Below are 23,937 nucleotides of genomic sequence, written 5' to 3' on the forward strand. Positions count from 1 at the left end.
TATTACAATAGTTTTTCATATGCTTCCAGATGTGTCACATGTTTTGATATAACCGCGTGCAACCCTGTTGTACTTTCCAGTCTATTTTAATTCGTTTTGGGTGGATTTTTTGGGTAAAGTTGTCGAATTTGTCGATTTTATATCACGCGTAATTAAAATAAAATCCTTTTCCAATTGTATCCTTATGTATCGAGACGATTTGAAGTGAAATCAAATGACATTCAATGAAATATTAAAGTGTCGTGAATTGTTATGTGCTTATTAAATATGTATAGTTAATGACGATTTTATGAAGATATTACATAAACGGTAATGTGAACTTGACAAAAGTTTTGATTTTTTTCATATCCTCCGTACAAGCCTTAATAAGCTCCGGTCAGCAATTAATATTACAATATTCAACGAATTAATCGAAAACGAAATGATTATGCAGACTCTGTACATCCCATCGATCCCTTGTGTTTTATATTCATTGACAATATTGTAAAAAGCATGTATTAAATCTATACGTATAATTAATACATAGTATCAAAGCAAATTCGAAAAAAATTAGATTGAAATTCGTCGATGTGAAAATTGAGCTGGTTTACAATCAACCAACTCATTTCTTAGTGACTCGTCGACAAAAAGGAAGCAGACATTTTTGATGCATTCATTAAGTTGGACAACCCGTGTCATTTCGCGAGCGTTGCGAAGTGGATTTTCTACGTTGTTGGAGACGGCCAGCAATGCAACAGCAAATGTTAACAGTGCTTCGAAACAACGCCCGCACTTTGTATCTGTAGTGTGTGGCTTTCCCAAAGACTTCCTTACCTCCAAATATAAGCCTGGCAAGTACGGCGAAGATTCTTGGTTCAAGACGTCTACAATTAATGCAGATGTTCTCGGTAAGATTAAATAAATATCTGAATAACTGTATATAATAATAAAATAATATACTTTGGCATATTAATAAAGGTCAATATATCTCAAAACCCTATATTTTTATATGCTAACATCCCCATTTTAACTTTAAATTAAATGACAATGAACTTAAATTAAATGAAATATCAAAACTATAAGTCAACTAAATGTATATATTTTAGTGATCTGGATTATACCCATTTTATCCGAAATTGCTAATAAATGTTATGTTTATTATAATTTACCAAATTATAAAATGTTAATTTGTGTTAAGTTTTTATTCTGAAAAGAAGAGTTACACATTTGGAATATGAGATTTAACTCTTCGACAAAGTTGTGCACTTTGTACCTGTTATGCTGAGTAAATAAAGCACTGACATTCAAACAAATGTTTTTTGTCTGTTATCTGTCTGCCTCCAATTAAACTGAGCTCAGACTTAACTTGTCACTGCGTCATAAGTTGACATGTGTATGAGTTGATCTGCAGAGAAACAGAACTACAAAACCTCGTGCTCTACTTGTTTCTACGATTCTGATTATTTCGTTTTGAAATAACAGCTTGGAAAGCAAAAAGTTTACAAATAATTTTCCTTAAATATCATTTCTCATACATTACATGCAGTATTGAGGAGTGTGTTTTCATTACAATTTAAAAATTCTCTACCGGTGCAATTTCTTAAATGAATTGCCAAAACTTATTAATCATTTTCCTTTCTCCATAAGTAGGACTAATAAAGGAAAATAAATACAATGTGTCAACATATGTATATCGTTATACATATGTATGTACAATTTTCATTTGCATCACATCATTGAGCCGATAAGAGTATAGATTATAATGTTTTCAATAAGGTCGCCAGATCAAATATTTATTGAAAACACCTACACTTTTTTAAAACTAATCTAATACAGTGAAACATCACAATTTTTACATATCGAATAAGTTTACATATATCTATGTATGTATATGCATTTATTATTTAATCGTTGTTATAAAAACAAATATAAATTTATTTACATAAATTCCAGGTGTTGCTGATGGCGTTGGTGGTTGGCGCAACTATGGAATCGATCCCGGTGAATTTAGTTCTTTTCTGATGAAGACTTGTGAACGTCTAGTCCATTGTGTTAATTTTAATCCTCAACGACCTGTTAATCTCTTAGCTTATAGTTATTGTGAATTGCTAGAACAAAAGAAGCCCATTTTAGGTAAGTGATGCGATCTTCATACAACTTATACGGAAGCCGTAAATATATAATTTTCAGTTGAATGTGATTAAAAGCAAAATTACTTTGGTTTCATATCATTAGTTCCGTTGCACATTTTCAATGCTAAATTTATTCATTCTATTTAATTTATTTAACTTATCCATAAACCTGCCAGCTTTCACATTGTTTTTGCGACATTTGTTTACAACCAAAACGTCAGAATCACATGCAATTTTGTTTTTCCTTCGATCATTGAACATTTTAGTGAAAATAAAACATAACACAATAATGAGTAGATTAAAAATAGATTATAAATGTAGTCACATTTTCTTATTTTCATTTATTTCATGTTCCCCCCTTTATGCTTTCATTCACGTATTATTATTTTGACCACTTTCTTCTTATTTGTTATATTAAAATGCATTGTTGAACGTATATCATGTATGTATATATCATTTATTATTGTATGTATGAATTTGTACCTACATATCGTCACTTGAAATGCAAAATAACGTAACAACATTTTCGGAAATTTACAATGGCGTGAATGAAACACGAAATAAAATGGAACATGAGTGAAAAAAAATTGTAATATTGGTTAAAACTGGTTTATATCTGAGTGCAGAACTTGAAAATGTTGAACATATGTAATATTATGTATGCAATTTGAAGTAGTGAAGCGTAATCGACGATGGAGCAGACGTCCCATTGCCCGACCATGAAGAAGTTCGAATAGCAATTACCCGCCTGAAGAACAACAAAGCGGCGGGGGCCGATGGATTACCGGCCGAGCTATTCAAACACGGCGGCGAAGAACTGATAAGGAGCATGCATCAGCTTCTTTGTAAAATATGGTCGGACGAAAGCATGCCCAACGATTGGAATTTAAGTGTGCTATGCCCAATCCATAAAAAAGGAGACCCCACAATCTGCGCCAACTACCGTGGGATTAGCCTCCTCAACATCGCATATAAGGTTCTGTCGAGCGTATTGAGTGAAAGATTAAAGCCCACCGTCAACAAACTGGTTGGACCTTATCAGTGTGGCTTTAGACCTGGAAAATCAACAACCGACCAGATATTCACCATGCGCCAAATCTTGGAAAAGACCCGTGAAAGGAGAATCGACACACACCACCTCTTCGTCGATTTCAAAGCTGCTTTCGACAGCACGAAAAAGAGCTGCCTCTATGCCGCGATGTCTGAATTTGGTATCCCCGCAAAACTAATACGGCTGTGTAAACTGACGCTGAGCAACACGAAGAGCTCCGTCAGAATCGGGAAGGACCTCTCCGAGCCGTTCGATACCAAACGAGGTTTCAGACAAGGCGATTCCCTATCGTGTGACTTTTTCAACCTGCTTCTGGAGAAAATAGTTCGAGCTGCAGAACTTAGTAGAGAAGGTACCATCTTTTATAAGAGTGTACAGCTGCTGGCGTATGCTGATGATATTGATATCATCGGCCTTAACACCCGCGCCGTTAGTTCTGCTTTCTCCAGACTAGACAAGGAAGCAAAACAAATGGGTCTGGCAGTGAACGAGGGCAAGACGAAATATCTCCTGTCATCAAACAAACAGTCGTCGCACTCGCGACTTGGCACTCACGTCACTGTTGACAGTCATAACTTTGAAGTTGTAGATAATTTCGTCTATTTAGGAACCAGTATTAACACCACCAACAATGTCAGCCTGGGAATCCAACGCAGGATTGCTCTTGCCAACAGGTGCTACTTCGGACTGAGTAGGCAATTGAAAAGTAAAGTCCTCTCTCGACGAACAAAAGCCAAACTCTATAAGTCGCTCATAATTCCCGTCCTGCTATATGGTGCAGAGCCTTGGACGATGTCAACAACTGATGAGTCGACGTTGCGAGTTTTCGAGAGAAAAGTTCTGCGAAAGATTTATGGTCCTTTGCGCGTTGGCCACGGCGAATATCGCATTCGATGGAACGATGAGCTGTACGAGATATACGACGACATTGACATAGTTCAGCGAATTAAAAGACAGCGGCTACGCTGGCTAGGTCATGTTGTCCGAATGGACGAAAACACTCCAGCTCTGAAAGTATTCGACGCTGTACCCGCCGGGGGAAGCAGAGGAAGAGAAAGACCTCCACTCCGTTGGAAGGACCAAGTGGAGAAGGACCTGGCTACGCTTGGAATATCCAATTGGCGCCACGTAGCGAAAAGGAGAAACGACTGGCGCGCTGTTGTTAACTCGGCTATAATCGCGTAAGCGGTGTCTACGCCAATTAAGAAGAAGAAGAAGCGTAATCAATAAGACACTCAATTTCGAATTTTTTGATGATACGTTATTTTGCATTTCAGGTGACGATATGTACATATATACAGATGTATAATCGTAAAAATACTATAAATAAAAAATTAGGCACATAGAATGTGGAATGAACACGTACATATATACATATATATGGATAAGTATATAGTCAGACGCAGTAGACATTTGGCTTCATATCTTGACAGCTAATTGCCTATTTGTTTATGCTTAGGCAGATTTGTGAGACAGCTCCAAAATATTTTATTTTATTTCTAATACCTCCAACACCTTTTTCAATTTTACATTACCTACCAATAATAATTTATTATATTTCTTTTATATAATAGGCAGCAGCACCGCATGTGTACTCGTGTTGAACCGTGAAAATAGTACCGTTTACACCGCGAATATCGGTGATAGTGGTTTTATGGTGGTGCGTCAAGGTGAAATCATCCACAAATCCGAAGAGCAACAACATTATTTTAATACACCATTTCAATTGTCTCTACCGCCACCGGGACATGGTCACAACGTACTGAGCGATAGTCCCGATTCAGCGGATACACTTAGTTTTTCGGTGAAGGAAGGCGATGTCATACTTGTGGCTACCGATGGTGTCTTTGACAATGTCCCTGAGCGTTTGCTGCTCGACGTACTCAAGGAGGTTGGTTAAAATACAGTGCCATAATGCAAATTCAATATTTAAAATATCTGTAAACCAATGCAATTTCACTTATTTAAATGAAAAAAGTTTGCTGGTTTATAATAGTAAGTGAAATAATTCTGCGCTATTTACTGTTTGAGTAAAAGATGTTTAACGCTTTGCTGATTTCATTCAAGTCATAAGCTGCATTATATGTACTTTACATACTTGTAGATTTTGTTTTTAATTTTGTTGAATTATTATTTAATTTTTCAGTGCGAGGGCGTAACCGATCCTGTGAAACTGCAGATGACCGCCAACTCATTAGCGTTGATGGCACGCTCATTATCTTTCGACAGCGAATTTATGTCGCCTTTTGCAATTAATGCCCGACGAAATAATATTAATGCAACAGGTGCGTATATGTGTATATGCATACATACCATTTACATTTAAAAATTTCTTATGCACACTATTCTGTTTTAATGCTGTACATTCTATAAATATAATAATGTATATTTTTTTATTTCCTTTTAGGTGGTAAACCTGACGATATAACTGTGGTACTCGCAACTGTAGCAATGTGAAATTAAGTTAATTTTAGTTTTAATTTGTTAAACGTGTAAATCTTCTCGTTTTTTTGCGCCTTTTAAAGGTTGGCGCTGTGCAGCGGAGCTGCTTTGTGCTGTGCTTTTGCTGTCGACAGATCTCACAGTCACGTGTGGTGGAATAAGAGATCTGGCAGGCAGTCGCATGTTTGGTCAGTGTCAGTGTCAGTGTCAGGAACTATATTGTGACACATTTGCACGTATGTGATCCACTTCCTATTACAATAACCACAAAAACGTAAAAACATGAACATCTGCGATGCTAAATGATTATTACTACTAATTTTACCTCTACTCGTATGGCTTAATGATAAGTTATCTATTTTTAGTTTAGTTCATTTGTGAATATTCGTGTGCGAGTTTTTTTTATAGTTTTATCAATTCCTTAGTGCTTATTTCGCTATTAAGTGTAAACAGTTTTAACTAGAACTACATTACAGTGTTATTGTACGGCTTAGCTATGATAAATCTTATATTAACGCGATCTTAAACTTCTCTCATTGATTTGAAAATTGTATGAGAAAGATAAACGAAATTTTCACTTTTGTGCTAATATTTATATAATTTATATTATGTATATTTGTTGTATATGTAGGTCTGTTACGTCATTAGGCATATAGTTTGTATCCAATAATGGGACGTGCTTTTCGTCAACAAACAATGTATACCCACAGAACAAATAAATTATACTTAATTAATCATAAATAGAAATTCAAAATATTACAACAATCATGGATTTGCACTTTCAAATATTTTATTATTATATAACTCGATGCTGTAAGAAAATGTAAATCTCAACAATAAACTTCACCTACTCATTGTTTTGTGATGTGGATTCAGTGAACGGACCAAATATTTTCAAAATGTATCATCCTTAATACGTTTTACATATAATTGAATTACATGCGATAATATACAATTGAACGAAATAACCGAAGTATTTAAGAGCTAATGCTGATAAATTATTGTGTAGTTGTAGGATGTTACTGAAGCGAATTCATAATTGAATGAAAAAATATATTGATTACTAAATTCGAAATTGTAGTTAAATAAAAAAATTTGGACTGAAAATGAAATGAAAATAAAACACACAACTTGAAATAATAATATATAGTCTTTGCTTAATTCGAATTAATCAGTGCGTATATACAATAAAAAAACAGTAAAATATCGAAAGTTCGAAAATTACGTAACCTTCAGACTAATCAAGGCTTATAGTCCAGTCATTTAAGCTTAAATTAGGTAAGAATCTCGGGTATACCTACCATATGTAGGTTTTGAGACAACTTTAGGGTGTCAATATACAAGTATTTACAGACATATAAATGGGTATATCGAATTCCGAGGTGAACTTACTATAATGACTGGACTATTAATATAATTCGAAAGATCTATCTTGTCTGTGCAATTTTGAAAACCGGTAGGTAAATTTGGCACACAAAAACAAATCAAATTTTGAAAAAACATAAACCAGTACTTTCTGCGACCACGTGTATTACAAGCTAGTAAAGTCATATATCAAGATATTTATATAGTAACTCATATTGAAAGAACCAAAAGAGTCAAACTGACTTAATACTGCATTATAAAACTATGAAAATAGATATAATTGAATTAAATGAAATCATAAACGCAATAAAGATATAAACAATTTAGGCGAAATAAAAGTTTAGTGTTTTGTATTTTATAGGTAATTATGCATTTTCATTTTTTATTTATAGGTAAAACGAAATTCCTGCTAATATGAAAATTTAATTTTATACAATCTGCTTCGTACTCTTGTAAATTGAGGAGACATCAATTTCGAAAATTAAATACATATGTACATTCTGAAAAATTGTCAATTTCTATTAGCACTACTACTACTACACACTAAATACGACTAGGGCTGTCGTTTTTATGTTTCATAAATATGTCTACATAAATACATATGTACATTCTTATAAACAGATTTTTAATTTCCTTGGAGAATTGATTTTTAATAACGAAAACTAAAAGCGACATAAATATGGTGAATGATATTGACAATTTCGATTTATATTTTTAAACAGTTGGTTTATTTATTGCCTTTTCACTATTTATTTACTTTTTTAAATGTATATATGTGCTAAGACATTTCTGCTATCCCCATTTGTTTTTTTTTTTTATGAAATATATGTGCAATTGTCTCAGTACATTGGATGGTAGAGGTACAAAAACAAAGTAGTTTATTTTTATCGTTGGTTAACATCGTTGGCATCACCTGCGCCGGCACCGGCACCGGCACCGGCGTCCGCTACCTGTGCGCCTACGTTTTCTGCTTCATCGGCACCCCAATGGTAACCGCCCGGTCGATCGCCTACCCATGGAGGGATGTTGTTTTCAATATGCTCGTTAAAAAGAACTTTCCTATAAATTAATGTTATGTTATAGTTAGAAAGATTTTTTGTATACGGGAAAGTGAATAACATACAGAAAATGCGGAGTTTTAAGGATTCTGTAACCGTTCGCTTGAAATGGAAACACATCCTCCAGGAAATAATAAATATGGCCCACACCCATTCCAACTACGTCAACCCAAATAGTGTTTCCCAGTATCATTGTACAACACATTAGGACCCATGGCAAGTAGGGCGCCTGAAAGTGGGATATATTATTTTAAATCCTCTTTATCAAATGTTATCAATCAATTTATAGATAAATACATATATGTATATAAATAAGTTTATGTCGCACAGGCATTTGTGTTGTTAAGTACGTTGCATTTATAATTTTTCTTTTATTTAATTGAATTTACTTACTTGAAAGTTTAATACGCCAAAGAAACTCATACGAACAAAAGGATTTCGTCGGGACCACACATAAACCAACATTAATGTGAACGCTTGTCCCAGAAACAGTAGGTTCACGAAGAGACCGAAGAAGATCATTAATCCACCACCGAAGAGAAACATCATAACGAAATCTGCTGTGCGATCGCGAAAGAAGCTCTCTTCCAGCATCCGGCAATAACTTGAATGTGAACGAAAATGTATTTACATGCAATAATTAATTGGAATCGTTAAATTTACAAACATACCGATATGTGAAAACCATATTAAAAAAGAAACTTATGCCCACTGAACCGAAGAATAGGAATGTTGTGGCAAGTCGCCAAACTTGTAGTTTCCAAAGTATGAGCGTAGGATTGAAATATAGTTGTAGTGGAGACACCAGATCCAAATGCTAAAAATTTACGACTGTTATATGGAATAATTAAATATATATTATCACAAATTTACCACTGCCACAGTCGTCAGTACACATGCTGTTGTATATATGCGAGTCACGGTCGGTATTTCCATATAGAATCTAACCAATGATTGGAATGCCATCTCGACTTTAGTTTTTGCCAGTTACTCCGTAAAAATCGTTCAACTTATAATAGTGCTAAGAAATAGTAAATAAAGATGACACCAGGTGCAGTTGTTAGTATTCCCCCGCTGGTGTTACTTTAATTGAAGTGATATTATTATGGCGTTTCTGATTTTCGTACTATTGTATTATAACGATTGCTTTCGTTGCAAAGGTCAAATCTTGGCTTATTGGCGCTAAGCAATTCCAGCGGCTACACTTCTATTCCAAACTAATTATGCACCAAATAAAGGCAACGCCTGCGCCAGCGCCAGGAAATCGCTAACATTCGCTTCCTGCTGTGTCTTGCTATCAGTCTAATCTGTTTTGTGACGTGTATTTTTGGGTAATATTTTTAATTATAACCACTATCGCACCTAATGTAGCTCATTTGCAAACAGAATAAGCGAAAATGAAAACATCGTTGGCCGCACAACGAAAAAAAAAACTTACGTTGACATTTGCTTTTGCAGTGTATTTTGTATATTTTTTTAATGATGTCAGAGAACGTAAATTATATACGTTCTCTGATTTTACTTTGCAGCTGACAATCGAACAGTAGATTGTTGTTGAGACATTTGTGAGGAGTTTTTCAAGTGATATTGTGGTCTATTGTACACATCCGGCGAATCATGTAAATTTTACTTTAATCAATTATATCCTGCGCTTATGTCGTTCGACTTTCGTTATAAAAATATTCACCGCATCAAGGCAAATTGTTAAACATACTTATGAAATTAACAAGAAACGTCTCCCCACAAAATTAAAGACAAATTTCAACTTCTCAATTACTGGCTTTAGTTTAAAAGATATACGTTCTCTAGTTAGGGTTTAGATATGACAAGTTCGTATAAACTGCGTTACCGTCATTTAGTTAATAATGTAGTGCAATTATTATTTTTAAATGACAGTTTTTACGCGGACATTATTAGTGAAATATTTTAATGAAAAAAGTAAGCCAAGAGTTTTATTGGAGCGTCGAGCATATATAAAGCAATCGTTTTAATGGTAAACGGTAAATGACAAATCTACAAAGTGTCACAGAATAAGCAAATAATTGGTACCAATACCCGTTTTCTTTTTCCGTATTTGTCAAAAACTCTTAGTTATGTAAATCCTTGGAGCTTTCTCAATTAAAAACTACTATTTACAGTTCAATTGAATTTATTTATAGTATATGACACATATTGGAAAAATAAAAGCGTAAATACATTTTAGATCTCCTCAAACCTAACTCATCACCATTATACGAATCTTTTTCTATTCGATACAAGTTAAAAGCTCATGAGTACGTTTAAATTTGAACCTAGAAGTTGTACATTAATTCGCATGATAGTTAGAATTTGTAAAATTGTTTTTCTGCCCAAGAGTTGTCATCTTCTGGGTCTTGTGTAAAGGCAGCAATATCATCAGGACTTATCATATCAATTGGACGGAGCTGAAAGTAATAGTTATGATGTTTATTTGGTATTCCAGAAAATTATCTATTTCTCATCATCTTACATTGAGCAAATATTCGGAATAAATTTTGTAATTCTTGTAAAGTGCAATTTTTTGTAGTGACAAAACTGAACGCAAACGCTGTTTTGGCTCGACTTCTAACAGTCTCTTTAGCACATCCTTAGCCTCGTGTGGAAGTTCTTCAATTTCGGGTGGCAGAAAGTTTTGTGTAGCAATTGTTTGTGGTTTCCGCTCATTCACAACGGTTTCCGGGGTTGGAATACTAATATCCTCCTTTGAAATTGATGTTGTTGGAAGTGTGACACGATCAACACTATCCCTTTTTGAATAGGCTGCAGGCAGGGCAATTTCCAAGAATGTTCGAATATCAGGGCTCTATAAAAATAAGCAAAAATATAAAAAATATGAAATATCACTGAACGAATTTGGTTGATAGTAGACCGAAATGGTCAATCCACTTAATTTGAAATAATTTAAAGTTCCTTTCTTATTCGCACAACAATAAGGGACCTTAGCCTGAAGATTTAAATCTGAGTTGCACACTTCACTAAAAAATTTTAATTTCGCCTACACGTAAGCTATGATACCCTCCACAGGTGCATTTTTTTATAGCGTAAAGGGATATAAAAAGATTCGAATCCAGGTTTTGATCCGCAGCTCTATGATATAATGATCCGCATTGAACATAGATACATACATATGTATGTATATTTGCCAACATTTCCTTTTGATGTAGCAAACTTCCTGCAAACTTATTATACCCTATTTAGGGTATAAAAATATAAGCAAGAGAAATACGTATAACACGAGTAGCAATAAAAACGACGATAAAAATAATAAAAATAAAGGCGTGCGATATTTACGCGCCGCAAATGTGAATCATTCGAATAGTAAAAGTCACGCTTTGTTATAAATAATTTAAAACCCTACCTTATGTTTATATATGAATGTGTGTTTGTACGGGGAAAGGTGTGCGGAGTCTGGTTTATGATCAAGCTAAGGTTAATCGCAACCATTTGCATACACGTACATATGTAGACACATATATAGGTACATATACATAAAACGTATATACATATGTATGTATGTATTTAATGCTTTTGGCGGCTGCTAGCTGGCGGTATTTGCGCTAGTGATAATGCATGCAAATTAAGTTGAATTAACGCGAGTCAGACGCCAACCAAATTAGTAATTTCTGCTTAAACATTTCATTTACATATGTATATGCGTTCTATTGCCTCTCTACCTTTTCCTCTTTATATAACACAAAATATCGATAGATTATATGCATACCGGCATTCGCACTAAAGATTTAATTTGCAACTTCTGTCCTATTTTCTGAATTTCACACTTTTCGCTCTAAATTCGGGCAAAAAATGAGTTCTGTGAAATTAGAAAAATTTGCAAATATAAATAATTCATTAAGCATTTTGCATTACAATAGCGTTCCGTCTAAAAGCGTAAATTTATTTGTTCATTAATACAAATTTCGACACTCCAAAACGGACAAACGTCAAATTCGGCGCCGCAGTAATGACATTTAACGGCTCATTGGCCATATGATTCATTATTATGTGAAACTAATTGAGCAAATGTAACTGTGACGCGATCAAAACATTAAAGGGTATTCACAAGTCTATTTATGCACACACAGAATTTCACAGAAGCGACCGTTTTGTGCGAAATAATTTGTGGGTATTGCATATAAATTAATATGCAATGTGCGTCAGCAAGGTGATTCGTCTGGCACAGTCGAACCAGAAGCACCCAACTCAAAAGTTAAAGACAAGAACTCCGATATTCACAAATCAATAAACTACTGTGTAGAAACGCTGACTCCACGACAGTCGGATTACTTCAGATATGTACTCTGCCGCTACAATAACAACCACAACTGATACTAGCACAAAAAAAATACCTCACCATCTTTTAGGGGTTAATCCCCATCTGAAATATCTGTGAATTGTGTTGTTTGATAGGGGTTAAATTAAGATAAATTAAGATAAGATATTTTTTTAAGGGTCATGTTTTTTTATACAATTTACATATAAATTTTTTTTCAGAAACCGTCATTTTGTCAAACAATTTTTTTTTGCCTATTACTTTGATTTGCTTTAGTAAATTTAACATTACTTTAACGAAATCTGTTTGGATTTTTTTAGTTTCAGAGAATTCATTTCAGAGATATAGTGGTCACCGCAAAACGTCTTTTTTGAGAGAAGCTCCCGGAGATCAGCTTTATTTTCCTTTCCAAATAAATATTTTTACTAATACTAAGTCTTGAAATACAGTTAAAAGATACCATAATATGTGTACAAATTTTTGGATCAATAAATTTAAAAATTTTCTTAGAAAAAATTCTGGATAACTAGAAATCTAACAGCAATCATTCGAAATAATTTACTCGATATAGTTTTCTCCACGAACCATATTGTAAAATCATTTAAATATACATATGTACATATGTATATATGTACATACTATGTATGTATGTATCATAGCTCAACTCGTTGACGTCTTCAATATTATATATGTTTTCCAAGTTTTTGGTATTAACTGACCATTTATTACTGGAATTCACATCAATTAAATAATCAAAGTGCATTATTTCCCACAAGTAATAGTAAAACTAATTGCAGTTGCCTGGACAATTTTCCACTTAAGCCGCTATTTACTTGGGTTTGCCAAGCTATAAGCATTTAAGTGTTTTCAAAACATAAGATTTATGGACGCTGCAGATTACTCATTGTAATATCAGCCAGTCATGCGCACAGTAGGCGCCGCGTTCTAATCGAGGAATTTTACCTTCAAATGGCATTTTCATAATTTACCGTAGACCTGCTGTGCTAAATGCTCACAAACATTGTACATACAAGTAATATGTCCGTATGAGTAGATAATTAGTTGACTGACTAGTTTGTACATTCCTTGATGACCAGGACTCAGACGAGACGACACGACCTTAAGTCTGGTTTAAGTGGTCAACCAAATGTGACTTATGGACATGATAAGTCTTAATTTCGCGTCGCATAGCTCACAAATCCAAATTCTTAAATAATTATTCTCATCTTATAAGAACTGTTTTAGAAGTTTCAGTTTTTAACGAAAAAAACCCATATTATGTGGTACTATGATTAACATTATATATTTTTTGGTTAGCACGAATGAAATTTTTTAATAAACGGAGCCAAGAGAGATAATCTCTGATAATTGGCACATAAAGGTGTTTTGGGTCCAAAGTCTGCAGGAGGACTTCAACTGGAAAACAACTTTGAGCTTAACCTTGCATGAGAACATTTAGACCAATATGAGTGGTATTTAAATATTTTGCGAGGAAATGCTTTCTTAAACAAAATATGGTTTGGCGATAAATATGACGGTACCCGTGTCTTCCGTTATTTTGCCTCATATACTTATTTTCAATAATGTACATATATTTATTTAAGAATATGAATGATGAATATTTCGAAGTTACACGCGAATTTGAAACGACTTTCCAGAGTGCTTGGAAGTACAAAGCCAAACTATAAACGCGTTTTTCCAAAATGGTATTTTCAAAGTTTGTATCCAACACTATCCAAAAACGGCTGATTAAAATTTTAACATAATTTTTAATAATAAATCGAAGATTTTTTCTCACTGAAAAAAATAAATAAACAATTTAAGGTCGAAATTTTGGTCAAAAATCGATTGTTTTCTTTGAGAAACCGCCATTTTGTCAACAAATTTTATTTTACTTATTCCTTCGATTTGTTTTACCAGATTTAACATTACTTTAACGAAATCTGTTTTTTGTTTTTTAATTTCAGAAGATCCAGTTCAGAGATATAGTGGTCACCGGAAAACGTCTTTTTTGAGAGGAGCTCCAGGAGATCAGCTGTAGTTCCTTTCCAAATAAATATTTTTACTAATATTAAGTCTTAAAATATAGTTAAAGATACAAGATATGTGCACAAATTTTTGGATCGATAAATTTAAAAGTTTTCTCTGAAAAAATTCTGTAAAATTTGCTTGTTTTCGGCATTCTAACTGTATACAACCCCTTAATATGGTATAATAAATAAAAATTAAGTTTATGTTTTAACATATATCCCTGTCTATAGGGATCTATCTCAATTATATCAAGAATATATTAATTAAATAGTATTATGATATTGATAAAAAAAATTATATTCATCATGAATATACAAATTTATTTCAGTTAGATAGTAGTGTTAGTAGAAATATCTAGTTTATGAACCTAAGAGATTATATGACCTATAGTTTAAGTCAATAAGATATCAATTTTGATTGTAATCCATATATTTTCGTCAAATAACGTGTATTGAACCAACACCCTTCATTCCTTCTTTGTTATTTTTTTAAATTATGACACTCTTCTGTTGTTAGCCCGTAGAGGTCACAAATGGAGTACCATATCGGCTTTAAGTCTTAAGTTAAGTTTTTTAAAGCTTTAATAGTGCTCAAATATACAACTTTTTTTCTTTTGGCAATATTAACGTAGGTTTCGAATGAGTTGATTTGCGCAGAATAAGTCCAAACTTCCCAGAACACGCAATTACTTTAAATTGATCAAAGTTAAACAACGAACTTTTCATTCCACTCATGGCTAAACACTATTAAATAGTCACTACACTTTGGCATCGTCTTTTTCTTGTCCATCACACAGCGCAACAGAAGAACGAATCCTTTAGTGCCGATTGTTGGCAGGAGTAGAATGGCAGCAGAAAGCCAATCATTTACATAGAAATCTAAATTACCTCAAATTTAGACTAGACTCGACTAGACAAGGCGACAATGCAATTTAGCCAATTTTCTGGAGCAAAAAATGCGTCGAAAGCACGACAGAGCAAAACACGCAAATCTTACGCCCAACTAAATTTTACATAATTACTAATTGCGATCAATGTGAGGTTTTTTTGATAGTTACGAACACGTGTGCGAATGCGAATGTGAGGCAAGCCAAGAGCTGGTGCAATGTCGTGGTTTAAGTTTCCCTTTCCATTGACCAACGCAACGAGTCGGCTAGCGCTTGGCAGCTCTGGATTGGTTGCAGTTGGGAGTGCAGGCCAGAAGCTAAATTGTAAGCACAGCAATGCATTTGCTTGCACGCGTATGAGTGTGTGTGTGTTGGTAGCATTTTCGCCACCCTTACATTGCGCCTGCGCGTTGACCACAAACTCACCATTATACGACAATGACCTCTTTTCTTTGGCTTAGGATCTTCAAGGCCAATAATGCAGAATTATGTGTGGCGGCATGCAATTGCTGCCACATAAGACAACAGCGGCAAATAATAACAACAACAATATTGCGAACATCGACTACTCATTACAATTGCAAGCAGAAGCGCAACAAAGAACGGCAATGATGTTGATGTTGATGATGATGACGATGACGATGCCAACAACGCTGCTGCCAGCAACACAAACAACAAATTCAATTGGAATGGTCAATCTGAGTGAATATTTACTACAAAGCAAAGTCTGCAAACCGATCGTCCAAACGTAGCCAGCAATGAAGACACACACACACACGTAAACACTCGTATGTATGTATGTGCATGCGTGTGTATTGGATCAAAATAACCAAGTGGCCAAGAAGTGCACGATGGTAGGTAACGAAAGCGCCTTTGCTCTGATGTCGTCGCATTTAATGCGGCTGCGGAAATTTATCGTCTCTTACACATTGGTAAATATTTATGTTGGCAACGCGTTTTACAGCACCGATATAAGCGTGTTATTTGTTGTTGCAAATAGAATGTATTACATGCGGGCTGGCATAAAAATTGGCAAAAGGGCGAACTAATGGCGAAGACAACAATGCGATGGCGTTACGATCACAACGATGACGCTTTGTCCACTCCGATCGCTGAATATTAGTAGTGTGCCGACTTAATGCCTTGCGCATGCGTATCTGCACTACATACGTACACTGGCATGTGCGCCTGTATGTATGTTTGTATGTTTATGACTGGCTACTTGCGGCCTGCATTCGTGTTATAAGTTGGCCACTTGGCTAGCTGGGCCATCGGCAGATAGCTGCATTGTTTGGCCGCTTTGCTGAGACCTTTTCGCCTGAAAGATAGTGAAAAAAGGCTTGCACAGTGGATCCTAATTGTTTTGTTCGGAAGTAAAATGGAGAATGAAAAATATTAACTAATTCGCCCTGAATCTTCTTAGTACTTCTTATATGATTTTGTACAAAAAAAAGCCTGTTGATGGATCTGAAAAGAATACAAACATAACACTGATTGAAAAACTGTTCACAGATCTACTAACATGCATTCGATACAAGAATACTAACTGGTCACTGCTTGTTTTAGACATACGCCCGCAGAAGGGAACTGACAGATCGAGAAGACTGCAGGGAAACAATGGAGCATGTCTTGTACACTTCTTCTGCACTGGCAAGACTATGCTGTAAGCATTTTTGGTCCCCACAGTATGATACACTGGGGTAGGTATCGATAAGAAGGCCACAGAATCTCTTAAGATTCGCGTCAAGCTAAGGCATCCTAGAGAATGACTACTCCTCATGGACCTAGTAACTGAAATCCATCTGGTATGCGTAGACCAATGACCAGATTAACTTAACCTAACCTAACCTACCTACATTTCTTTTAAAACAAAACTATTTTGAAGTGCTGGAATCAAATAAACGTTTATTTAAAAAAAATTTAAATTTTTGGACTCCGGCCGCCAAGCTTTCATTTTTTTTTCGAAATATTGTTCAATAATAAATACACGTTGTTCTATCGTGTAACGTTCCATTAATCTTGTAACGTTTTTGATTTATTTTGTTTTTCTTTGGTTGTATTTCCAATCTTGCGTTAATTTTGGGATATCCTTCATATTTACTAGTTGCTAGAGGAAATACGCCTTTTAAAGGTATTTTATCTACGGTGCAGCCGAAATTAAAATTAAAACAAAATGCCCTGCTTCTCTAGGTCCTGAAAACTTTAAGAGCGAATTTCTGCCATGAAGAGGGTTTTCATAAAATCCATTAGAAATTCAGGAGCTTGAAAACTAAAATCAGCAATTTTATATATACATTTTTATAGAACTGACCACTGTACAGGCTGCTCTTCCCATACTATTTAGTGGCACATTTGGCTAGAGTTTTATGCTTGGCTACCGCTTACCCAACTGGTGTTTTAAGCGTTCTTGTACTTATATGTAGAATAGTTATTTGTTCCATATATGAAAGGTGCGTTCCAGGGATAATAACGTACGCTAGATGAAATAAACTCAAAAGTGTACAGTGTATTAAATCTGAAGCTTCGTAGTTTCTAGTGAAACACGTCAAGTAACAGATCTTTTCGTTGAAGCTAAGTAGTGCAGATCAGTCAAAACGACCAAAAATTGTCCTTTGAGGATAAATTTGTTTAAATTTCTTATTGAAAAAATACTTAAAAAAGGAAAACTAAAAAAGTATTAGCAAGGGCTGGTTTTAGTTATCTACAAACCAACTTCCTTAAGGGGCTATATACAGTTAGAGTTTTCAAAAAAATCGATCATTTAAGGCCAAAATTTTGGTCAAAAATCGAATTTTGTTTCGGGAATCAAAAAATTTTATTTTGAATATTTCTTCGATTTCACCGCAAAATATCTTTTTTAAGAGGAAGGTCAGTTGTAGTTTCTTTCCAAATAAATATTTTTACTAATACTAAGTCTTAAAATACAGTTAAAAGAAGAATAAAAAATATGGCAGTACAAAATTTTCTCAGAAAAAATTCTGAAAAATTCCCTTTTTTCTGCCTTGATATAACCCCTTGACTTGATTAAAATATTTTATTATCTTTTATAAATTTGGGTCACAAGCCATTTTTTTTTAATTGCGGTAAATGCCTTTGAGAACTGTTTTCAAAATACAATTTCAATTTCGAAAATCAGAAGAGCACATCAAAAAAAAGTCTACCTCAAACAAGAAACTTTCTACTTTGTCACGCACTCTGGAATGCGTCGCAACCCATCTCAAACCGCGGCACAAACATGTGTGCGCTTTGTCCCTATAATTTTCATCGGCACTCTTTTAACTGATTTAAAAATAGAAAGCCAACTTAAGATCGCACTAGAATGGTTCCACGTTCGCTTGCTATAAATAACGCAAGTACCACGATTGTAAGAGGCACTTTGCTAGTGATTCTAATTAATTCTGCAACACACAAAACATGCTCTTGCGTACTTGTGCGGAACCCGCACGTTCCTACTGGAAGTCATTTTTTATCAAACATAGACGCAACCATTATCTTGTATCTTTTATCGCGCTGTTGTTGCCTTACATGGCTATTGAACCAATCATGTTGCATTTAACTAAAAATGGTTTGACAAACCCGCAGCGGTATAAGAAAGGCATCTACGGGCAAATTGCTGACCAAGGGAGAGTTAATATAGACTTGACATTTCGTACCCTTATTTGGTAGCTTTGCTACATGCGTTTCTAGCATAATGGCGACAATTTTAATTATCTTAAAACATTTATAAGATGTTGCAACCGCGTTTTATAATGTTCTTTTTCCTGTCAAATAGCATGCTGGTTTAAGGCGGAGAGGGCTTGTATTTATAAAAGATAGTTTGAAGATTGCTTTCCCGTCGCATAACGTCGTTGTGTAGGCAGTCTTTACCTCTTGCCTATAAATAGAGGGAATACGAACCGATCACGTGCTAAAAGTATTAGTTGATTCAAATCTAAATGAAGCGTATAACCTAAAAACCTACTGATTAAAATATTTTAATGAATTTGAAGTCATTTTTTTGTTGTTTAAGCTTAATTAGCACATAATAGTAATAGTTTGAATATTCTTTAGGTCGAGATACTAAAATTTTACCACAGCGCTACAGTTACAGTTATATTGTATATTGTACAATATTAATATTATTATTTATGCAAATGATCTTCACTAATCTCTCCATAATATTGCTGCTATTAAGGCAACGCCGAATGTCTTCCTTATTTGCATAAGCTTGCCGACAGTAGTTCTTCGTTTGTTAGGCTTCTAAATTCTTATAAATAATTTAAAAAGAATTAGCAACCGGTTTGGGAAACGCGTATGAAAATCTACACACATATAGCATGTTAGTCCACCGATCTTCGCTTAGATTCAATGATTCAGTGGCTTTGTATGCGACACGTGAGCACAGCATCTGGACCACAATGAGTATTATTAAAATAGCTTTACGTCTCGTATATTTATGCACACACACATTCTGTATGAGTATTTGTTTGTATATTCACTAGATTTTTATACTCTTGCCACGTGTTGGTATAGAGTTTAATAGTTTTGTTCACCTAATGGTTGTTTGTGTCACCTAAAACTAAACGAGATAGATATAAGGTTATGTATGTATAAATGATCAGGACGATGAGACGAGTTGAAATCCAAGTAACTGTCTGTCTGTTCGGCCATCCGTCCGTCCGTGCAAGATTGAAATAAATATTTCAAGATGAGACTTGGTACACTGGTTCCTTAGTACCATACAAAGTTTGGTGTTGACGATAAGCATAATCGGACCATTGCCACGCCTACACCGTTAATCGAAAACCTATCATTACTACGTGGTAGATTAAGGTATAAAACTTTAATTTGGTACAACAAATCACATTTAAAAAGGCGTTCTTGTGGTTTGAAAATCTTTCAAAAGTGGGCTTGGTCTCGCCCCCTAAAAAGTTCAACTTAAACCATTCTAGTTATGTGAACCAAATTTGCCCAGACGAAATCTTTTGGACTCCTCCTACGGCAGTGAGAAAATAGGCGAAATCAAATGATAACCTCACCCACTCCCCATATAGCGGTTTTCTGAAAAACTACTAAAAGTCTGATAAATCAATAACTAAATACGTCAGAGATATTAAATGTTACATACGGAATCGGGTAAGTGGGTTTTATATCAACATCGTAGCACCGCCTACAATTAGGTGAAATATCATATCTCCGGAACTACTCGACAAATGCTAAATTCGGTACATAGCGTAATTTTGACCTTTTTACGTACTTCGTCTTCTTTATTGTTGTAGACACCGTTTACGCGGCTATAGTCGAGTTTACAACAGGGCGCCAGTAATTTTTCCTTTCCGCTGTTTGGCGCCAATTGGAAATTCGAAGTGTTGCTAGTCTCCACCTGGTCTTTCCAATGGAATACAGGCGAGTACTGCGTCGAATACTTTCATAGCTGGAGTCTTTTTATTCATTCAGACGACCAGACCTATCCAGCGTAGCCGCTGTCTCTTAATTCGCTGAACTATGTCAATGTCGTCGTATATCTCGTGCAGCTCTTGATTCCACCGACTGCAGTATGACTGTTAACAGTGACATGGAAGCCAAGTTGCGAGTGCGACGACTGCTTGTTTGATTGCAGGGGATATTTCGTTTTGCCCTCGGTCACCACCAGACATTTTTAAGTTACAAGCTAGCCTACTTCCCGAATAGCACAATTTTACATTTCATATGATTCTTACACTTTCCAGTATAAAAATTAAGCACCAAAGAATATATCGGGACAAAACTTTGCACAAACAGTGCCTTTGAGATGTGCCACCTTATGACAAAAAAATTTCCGAATCGGACCAAAACTATTCTAGCGCACAGCTATCAAATATGCGGACGCCAGTTGCTATTGCGAATTTTTTACCGAAAATATTAGTCACCTGTCAGATATGTATATTATTGATGGCTTTGATCCCAGCAAGTTACAAAAGTACAAAATGTTCTGTTGTACCCGAACTTAGCCCAACCTTGCTTCTTATAAATATTTTTACTGTTTTCTTATTCTCCCATTTGTTTATATTAGGTATATGTAAATATGTATGCATGTAAATGATAAAGGATGCCGCCTTTATAGTGGCCATGCCGGCTGGGCAGCCGCACACGCTGTCGATGTGAATGATTTTAAAATAGTAAATAAATTTTTGCCATTTAGCAAATATAACTTTGGCAAGGAATAGCAAATAGTCTAAGAGGAAGAGATAATAAAACACACAAATTTGCGATCAAGGCATTATTGCTACTTGTTGTTAGTGTGCGTGTGAGTGTGCATGTGCGTTTGTTAGGTTTGCCAGGCGCATAAAACTCGTTTCGGTCTTGTGCAAATTTAATTCGGTTATTGACCGCAAAAACGCACATACATATACCCACATACACTCACACAACATACATACACACATGCCCAATGTGCTTATGGTGCAAACTTTTTAAGTTTTACATGCAAAATCAAGACGCTACCTTTATAAAATATCAACACAAAACTATCGAAACGAGAACTTTTTCATATATGTACATACATACATACATATGTATGTATTTGGTATACCCACATGCATATACAGAATGAAGTAAATGTCTATCCAAGACGGTCTTTGTGCGCAAGTGCGATTTGCGTACGCCTATTGATGATTCGGCTAAAAGTACCGGTTAACGTTGGTCGTTGAGTACTCGCAGTAATAAAATTTTGAATGCCAAATACCGTAGTGTCGTAAAATGCACGGAACCGCCTATAAATGTCGCATCTATTGTATTTATAAAGACACACATATTAACATACATATTTACTTATATGTTTACTATTATATATGTATTTATATACGTATACATAAATACATTAAAAAATTTCAACACATGTAAGTTTGTGTGTCAGAGTCCAATTTTTCATTAACTGACTTTTTTCACTAAACCGCAAAATTATCGTAAATGACAATCAGCAAAGTGCCTATATAAATGTGCACATACACACATGAGCATAATTTATGCAAAATTTGTTTAATTGTCAATTTTTTTTTGCCTAAAAATAGTGATGCTACTCAGAAGCATAGAATATTTTTTGTAACAGTTTTACATGTTGTACTTGAAATTTTTTTTGGAGAATTAAGAAAAATTAGTAGAATACATACATACATGTACATATGTACACACCATCAAATCTGGAATTTAATGTTAGAGTAGGTATGTATGTATGTACTTATGTTCAAGGCTATAATAGAAAATAGCAACGAAGGGTATGGCGGAATTTTAATAAGAAAGCAATGTATTCTGAAGGTGATGAGGGTATTTAAGTAAAGAATTGATTTTTCATATTTCAATTGTCCATACATACTGAATATCAAATATCTTCCTCAAAGTACTTTTCAAATATTCAAATTATTTTCTAAATCAAAGCCGTTTCAGTGTTGTGGCAATTTTCTCAGAAATGTATTAGAAAATTCGAGAAATAAGTGAAAAGTCAGTCCATAATTTATATATTTTTTTCAGATTTGCTGATTCATACTATAATGACATTTATAGTAATCAAAAATACGCTATTGTGCTATTTTTTTGAAAACATTACAAGGGTGTATAATAAATCGTGACGACGAGGCCAAATCCAATTGCTTTGTTTTCTTGAATTGTAAAAAAATGCCCCAATCCTTTAGACTAGGATCCCACCAGTAGGTTAGGTTAGGTTAATCTGGTAGCCCAATAAGCCACGCATAGACCAGTTTGGTTCCTTGCGATACCCGATGGAGTTGTGTTGCCAAGTCTAAGAGGAGTAGTCATCCTTTAGGATGCCTGCGCTTGACGCGAATTTTAACAGTCTTTGTGGCCTCACCATCGATATCTCCTCCATTGTTTCATACTGTGGAGATGCTTACAGCGTAGCGAGCCAATGTGGAACTAGTGCACAAGAGAAGCCCCATTATTTCCCTGGTGCCCTGCTCCAGGCATTTTCTGTAGTCTTCTCGATCTGTCAGCCCCATCCTGCGGGCGTGGGTCGGCTCCAGTCAGTGACCAGTTAGTATTCCCATCACGTTCCTACAGTCTCTTTTATCGAGTGCCAATAAGAATTTTGTGTCCTTCCGATATACCGTTTTGCGCTTGACTTTTGCAGTTTTGATTTTCTTTACCATGCTCCCGTCGAGATCGTCGTATAGACATGAGTTTCCCAATGTTGATCACGTTTTCGGATGTTAGCCGTACACCATTCTTGGCAATCTCGTCCACTATTTCATTGCCCTCGATGCCATTGTGACCTGGCAGCAAGTAGAAGTGAAGTTGCTTACATCTGACAACACTTTCCACTGCTGCCCTTCTTCCCAAGACACTTCTGGCCGAAATGCGATGCGAGCTTATTGGCTTGATAGAGGCCAGCTTCGCGGCTTTCGCAATAGCAAAGACACCACCAATACACTATGCATATTTGTCTTTATTGGAGAAGTTCACAGTACTTCTTTAAATTTATTTTGGGCGTTTTTCGTACTCAGTAAATTTAGTAAATAGCGTCTATATCAGTTGTTTTACATATATTTCTGCCAGAGAGTTTTCATTTCAGCTAAAAAGCAGCGAATATGGTGAATTCCCTACTTGAAGTGTTTCAGCTCTGTTCGCCGTCCAATCGAGCATCATACCAAATTCGATTTGCAGCTTCTCATTGTTTTAAGTTCTCTGGTGAGTCAAATTCTAGTATGGATCAGGAAACACAATTGCATCCCCAA

General features: G+C 35.1%; 3 protein-coding genes across 3 annotated transcripts in view; 1 reads left to right on the forward strand and 2 right to left on the reverse strand.

Annotated features, from left to right (window-relative positions):
* The first annotated feature begins 76 nt into the window (after positions 1-76).
* Positions 77-6,747, forward strand: LOC126757958 (protein phosphatase PTC7 homolog). Its single transcript, XM_050471896.1, has 5 exons — positions 77-887; positions 1,933-2,112; positions 4,737-5,053; positions 5,309-5,447; positions 5,570-6,747. The coding sequence occupies exons 1-5, from the start codon at positions 647-649 to the stop codon at positions 5,617-5,619; spliced, it is 927 nt and encodes a 308-aa protein (XP_050327853.1). The 5' UTR covers positions 77-646; the 3' UTR covers positions 5,620-6,747.
* A 927-nt stretch (positions 6,748-7,674) lies between these two features.
* On the reverse strand, positions 7,675-9,471 carry LOC126757959 (derlin-2). The gene is made up of 5 exons (XM_050471897.1): positions 8,901-9,471; positions 8,699-8,844; positions 8,421-8,631; positions 8,093-8,256; positions 7,675-8,028 (listed from the first exon to the last, which is right to left on the reverse strand). The coding sequence occupies exons 1-5, from the start codon at positions 8,991-8,993 to the stop codon at positions 7,854-7,856; spliced, it is 789 nt and encodes a 262-aa protein (XP_050327854.1). The 5' UTR covers positions 8,994-9,471; the 3' UTR covers positions 7,675-7,853.
* A 687-nt stretch (positions 9,472-10,158) lies between these two features.
* LOC126760090 (serine/threonine-protein kinase S6KL) overlaps positions 10,159-23,937 on the reverse strand; it is a 66,383-nt gene continuing 52,604 nt past the window's right edge. Inside the window, exons 8-9 of the mRNA XM_050475479.1 lie at positions 10,516-10,848; positions 10,159-10,450 (exon numbers count right to left, since the gene is read on the reverse strand). Coding sequence (XP_050331436.1) covers positions 10,349-10,450; positions 10,516-10,848 — 435 coding nt within the window. The 3' untranslated portion in view covers positions 10,159-10,348. The remainder of the gene's footprint in view (positions 10,451-10,515; positions 10,849-23,937) is intronic.

This window comes from Bactrocera neohumeralis, chromosome 5 (genome assembly GCF_024586455.1).
Source record: "Bactrocera neohumeralis isolate Rockhampton chromosome 5, APGP_CSIRO_Bneo_wtdbg2-racon-allhic-juicebox.fasta_v2, whole genome shotgun sequence".
NCBI lineage: Eukaryota > Metazoa > Arthropoda > Insecta > Diptera > Tephritidae > Bactrocera > Bactrocera neohumeralis.

Coding starts and splice junctions, on each gene's coding strand:
- LOC126757958 (XM_050471896.1), top strand. CDS start 647: ATGCATTCATTAAGTTGGACAACCCGTGTCATTTCGCGAGCGTTGCGA. Junction 888..1,932: donor AATTAATGCAGATGTTCTCG/GTAAGATTAAAT, acceptor CATAAATTCCAG/GTGTTGCTGATGGCGTTGGT. Junction 5,448..5,569: donor AAATAATATTAATGCAACAG/GTGCGTATATGT, acceptor ATTTCCTTTTAG/GTGGTAAACCTGACGATATA.
- LOC126757959 (XM_050471897.1), bottom strand. CDS start 8,993: ATGGCATTCCAATCATTGGTTAGATTCTATATGGAAATACCGACCGTG. Junction 8,257..8,420: donor TTGGCGTATTAAACTTTCAA/GTAAGTAAATTC, acceptor TCCCACTTTCAG/GCGCCCTACTTGCCATGGGT. Junction 8,029..8,092: donor CTTAAAACTCCGCATTTTCT/GTATGTTATTCA, acceptor ATTAATTTATAG/GAAAGTTCTTTTTAACGAGC.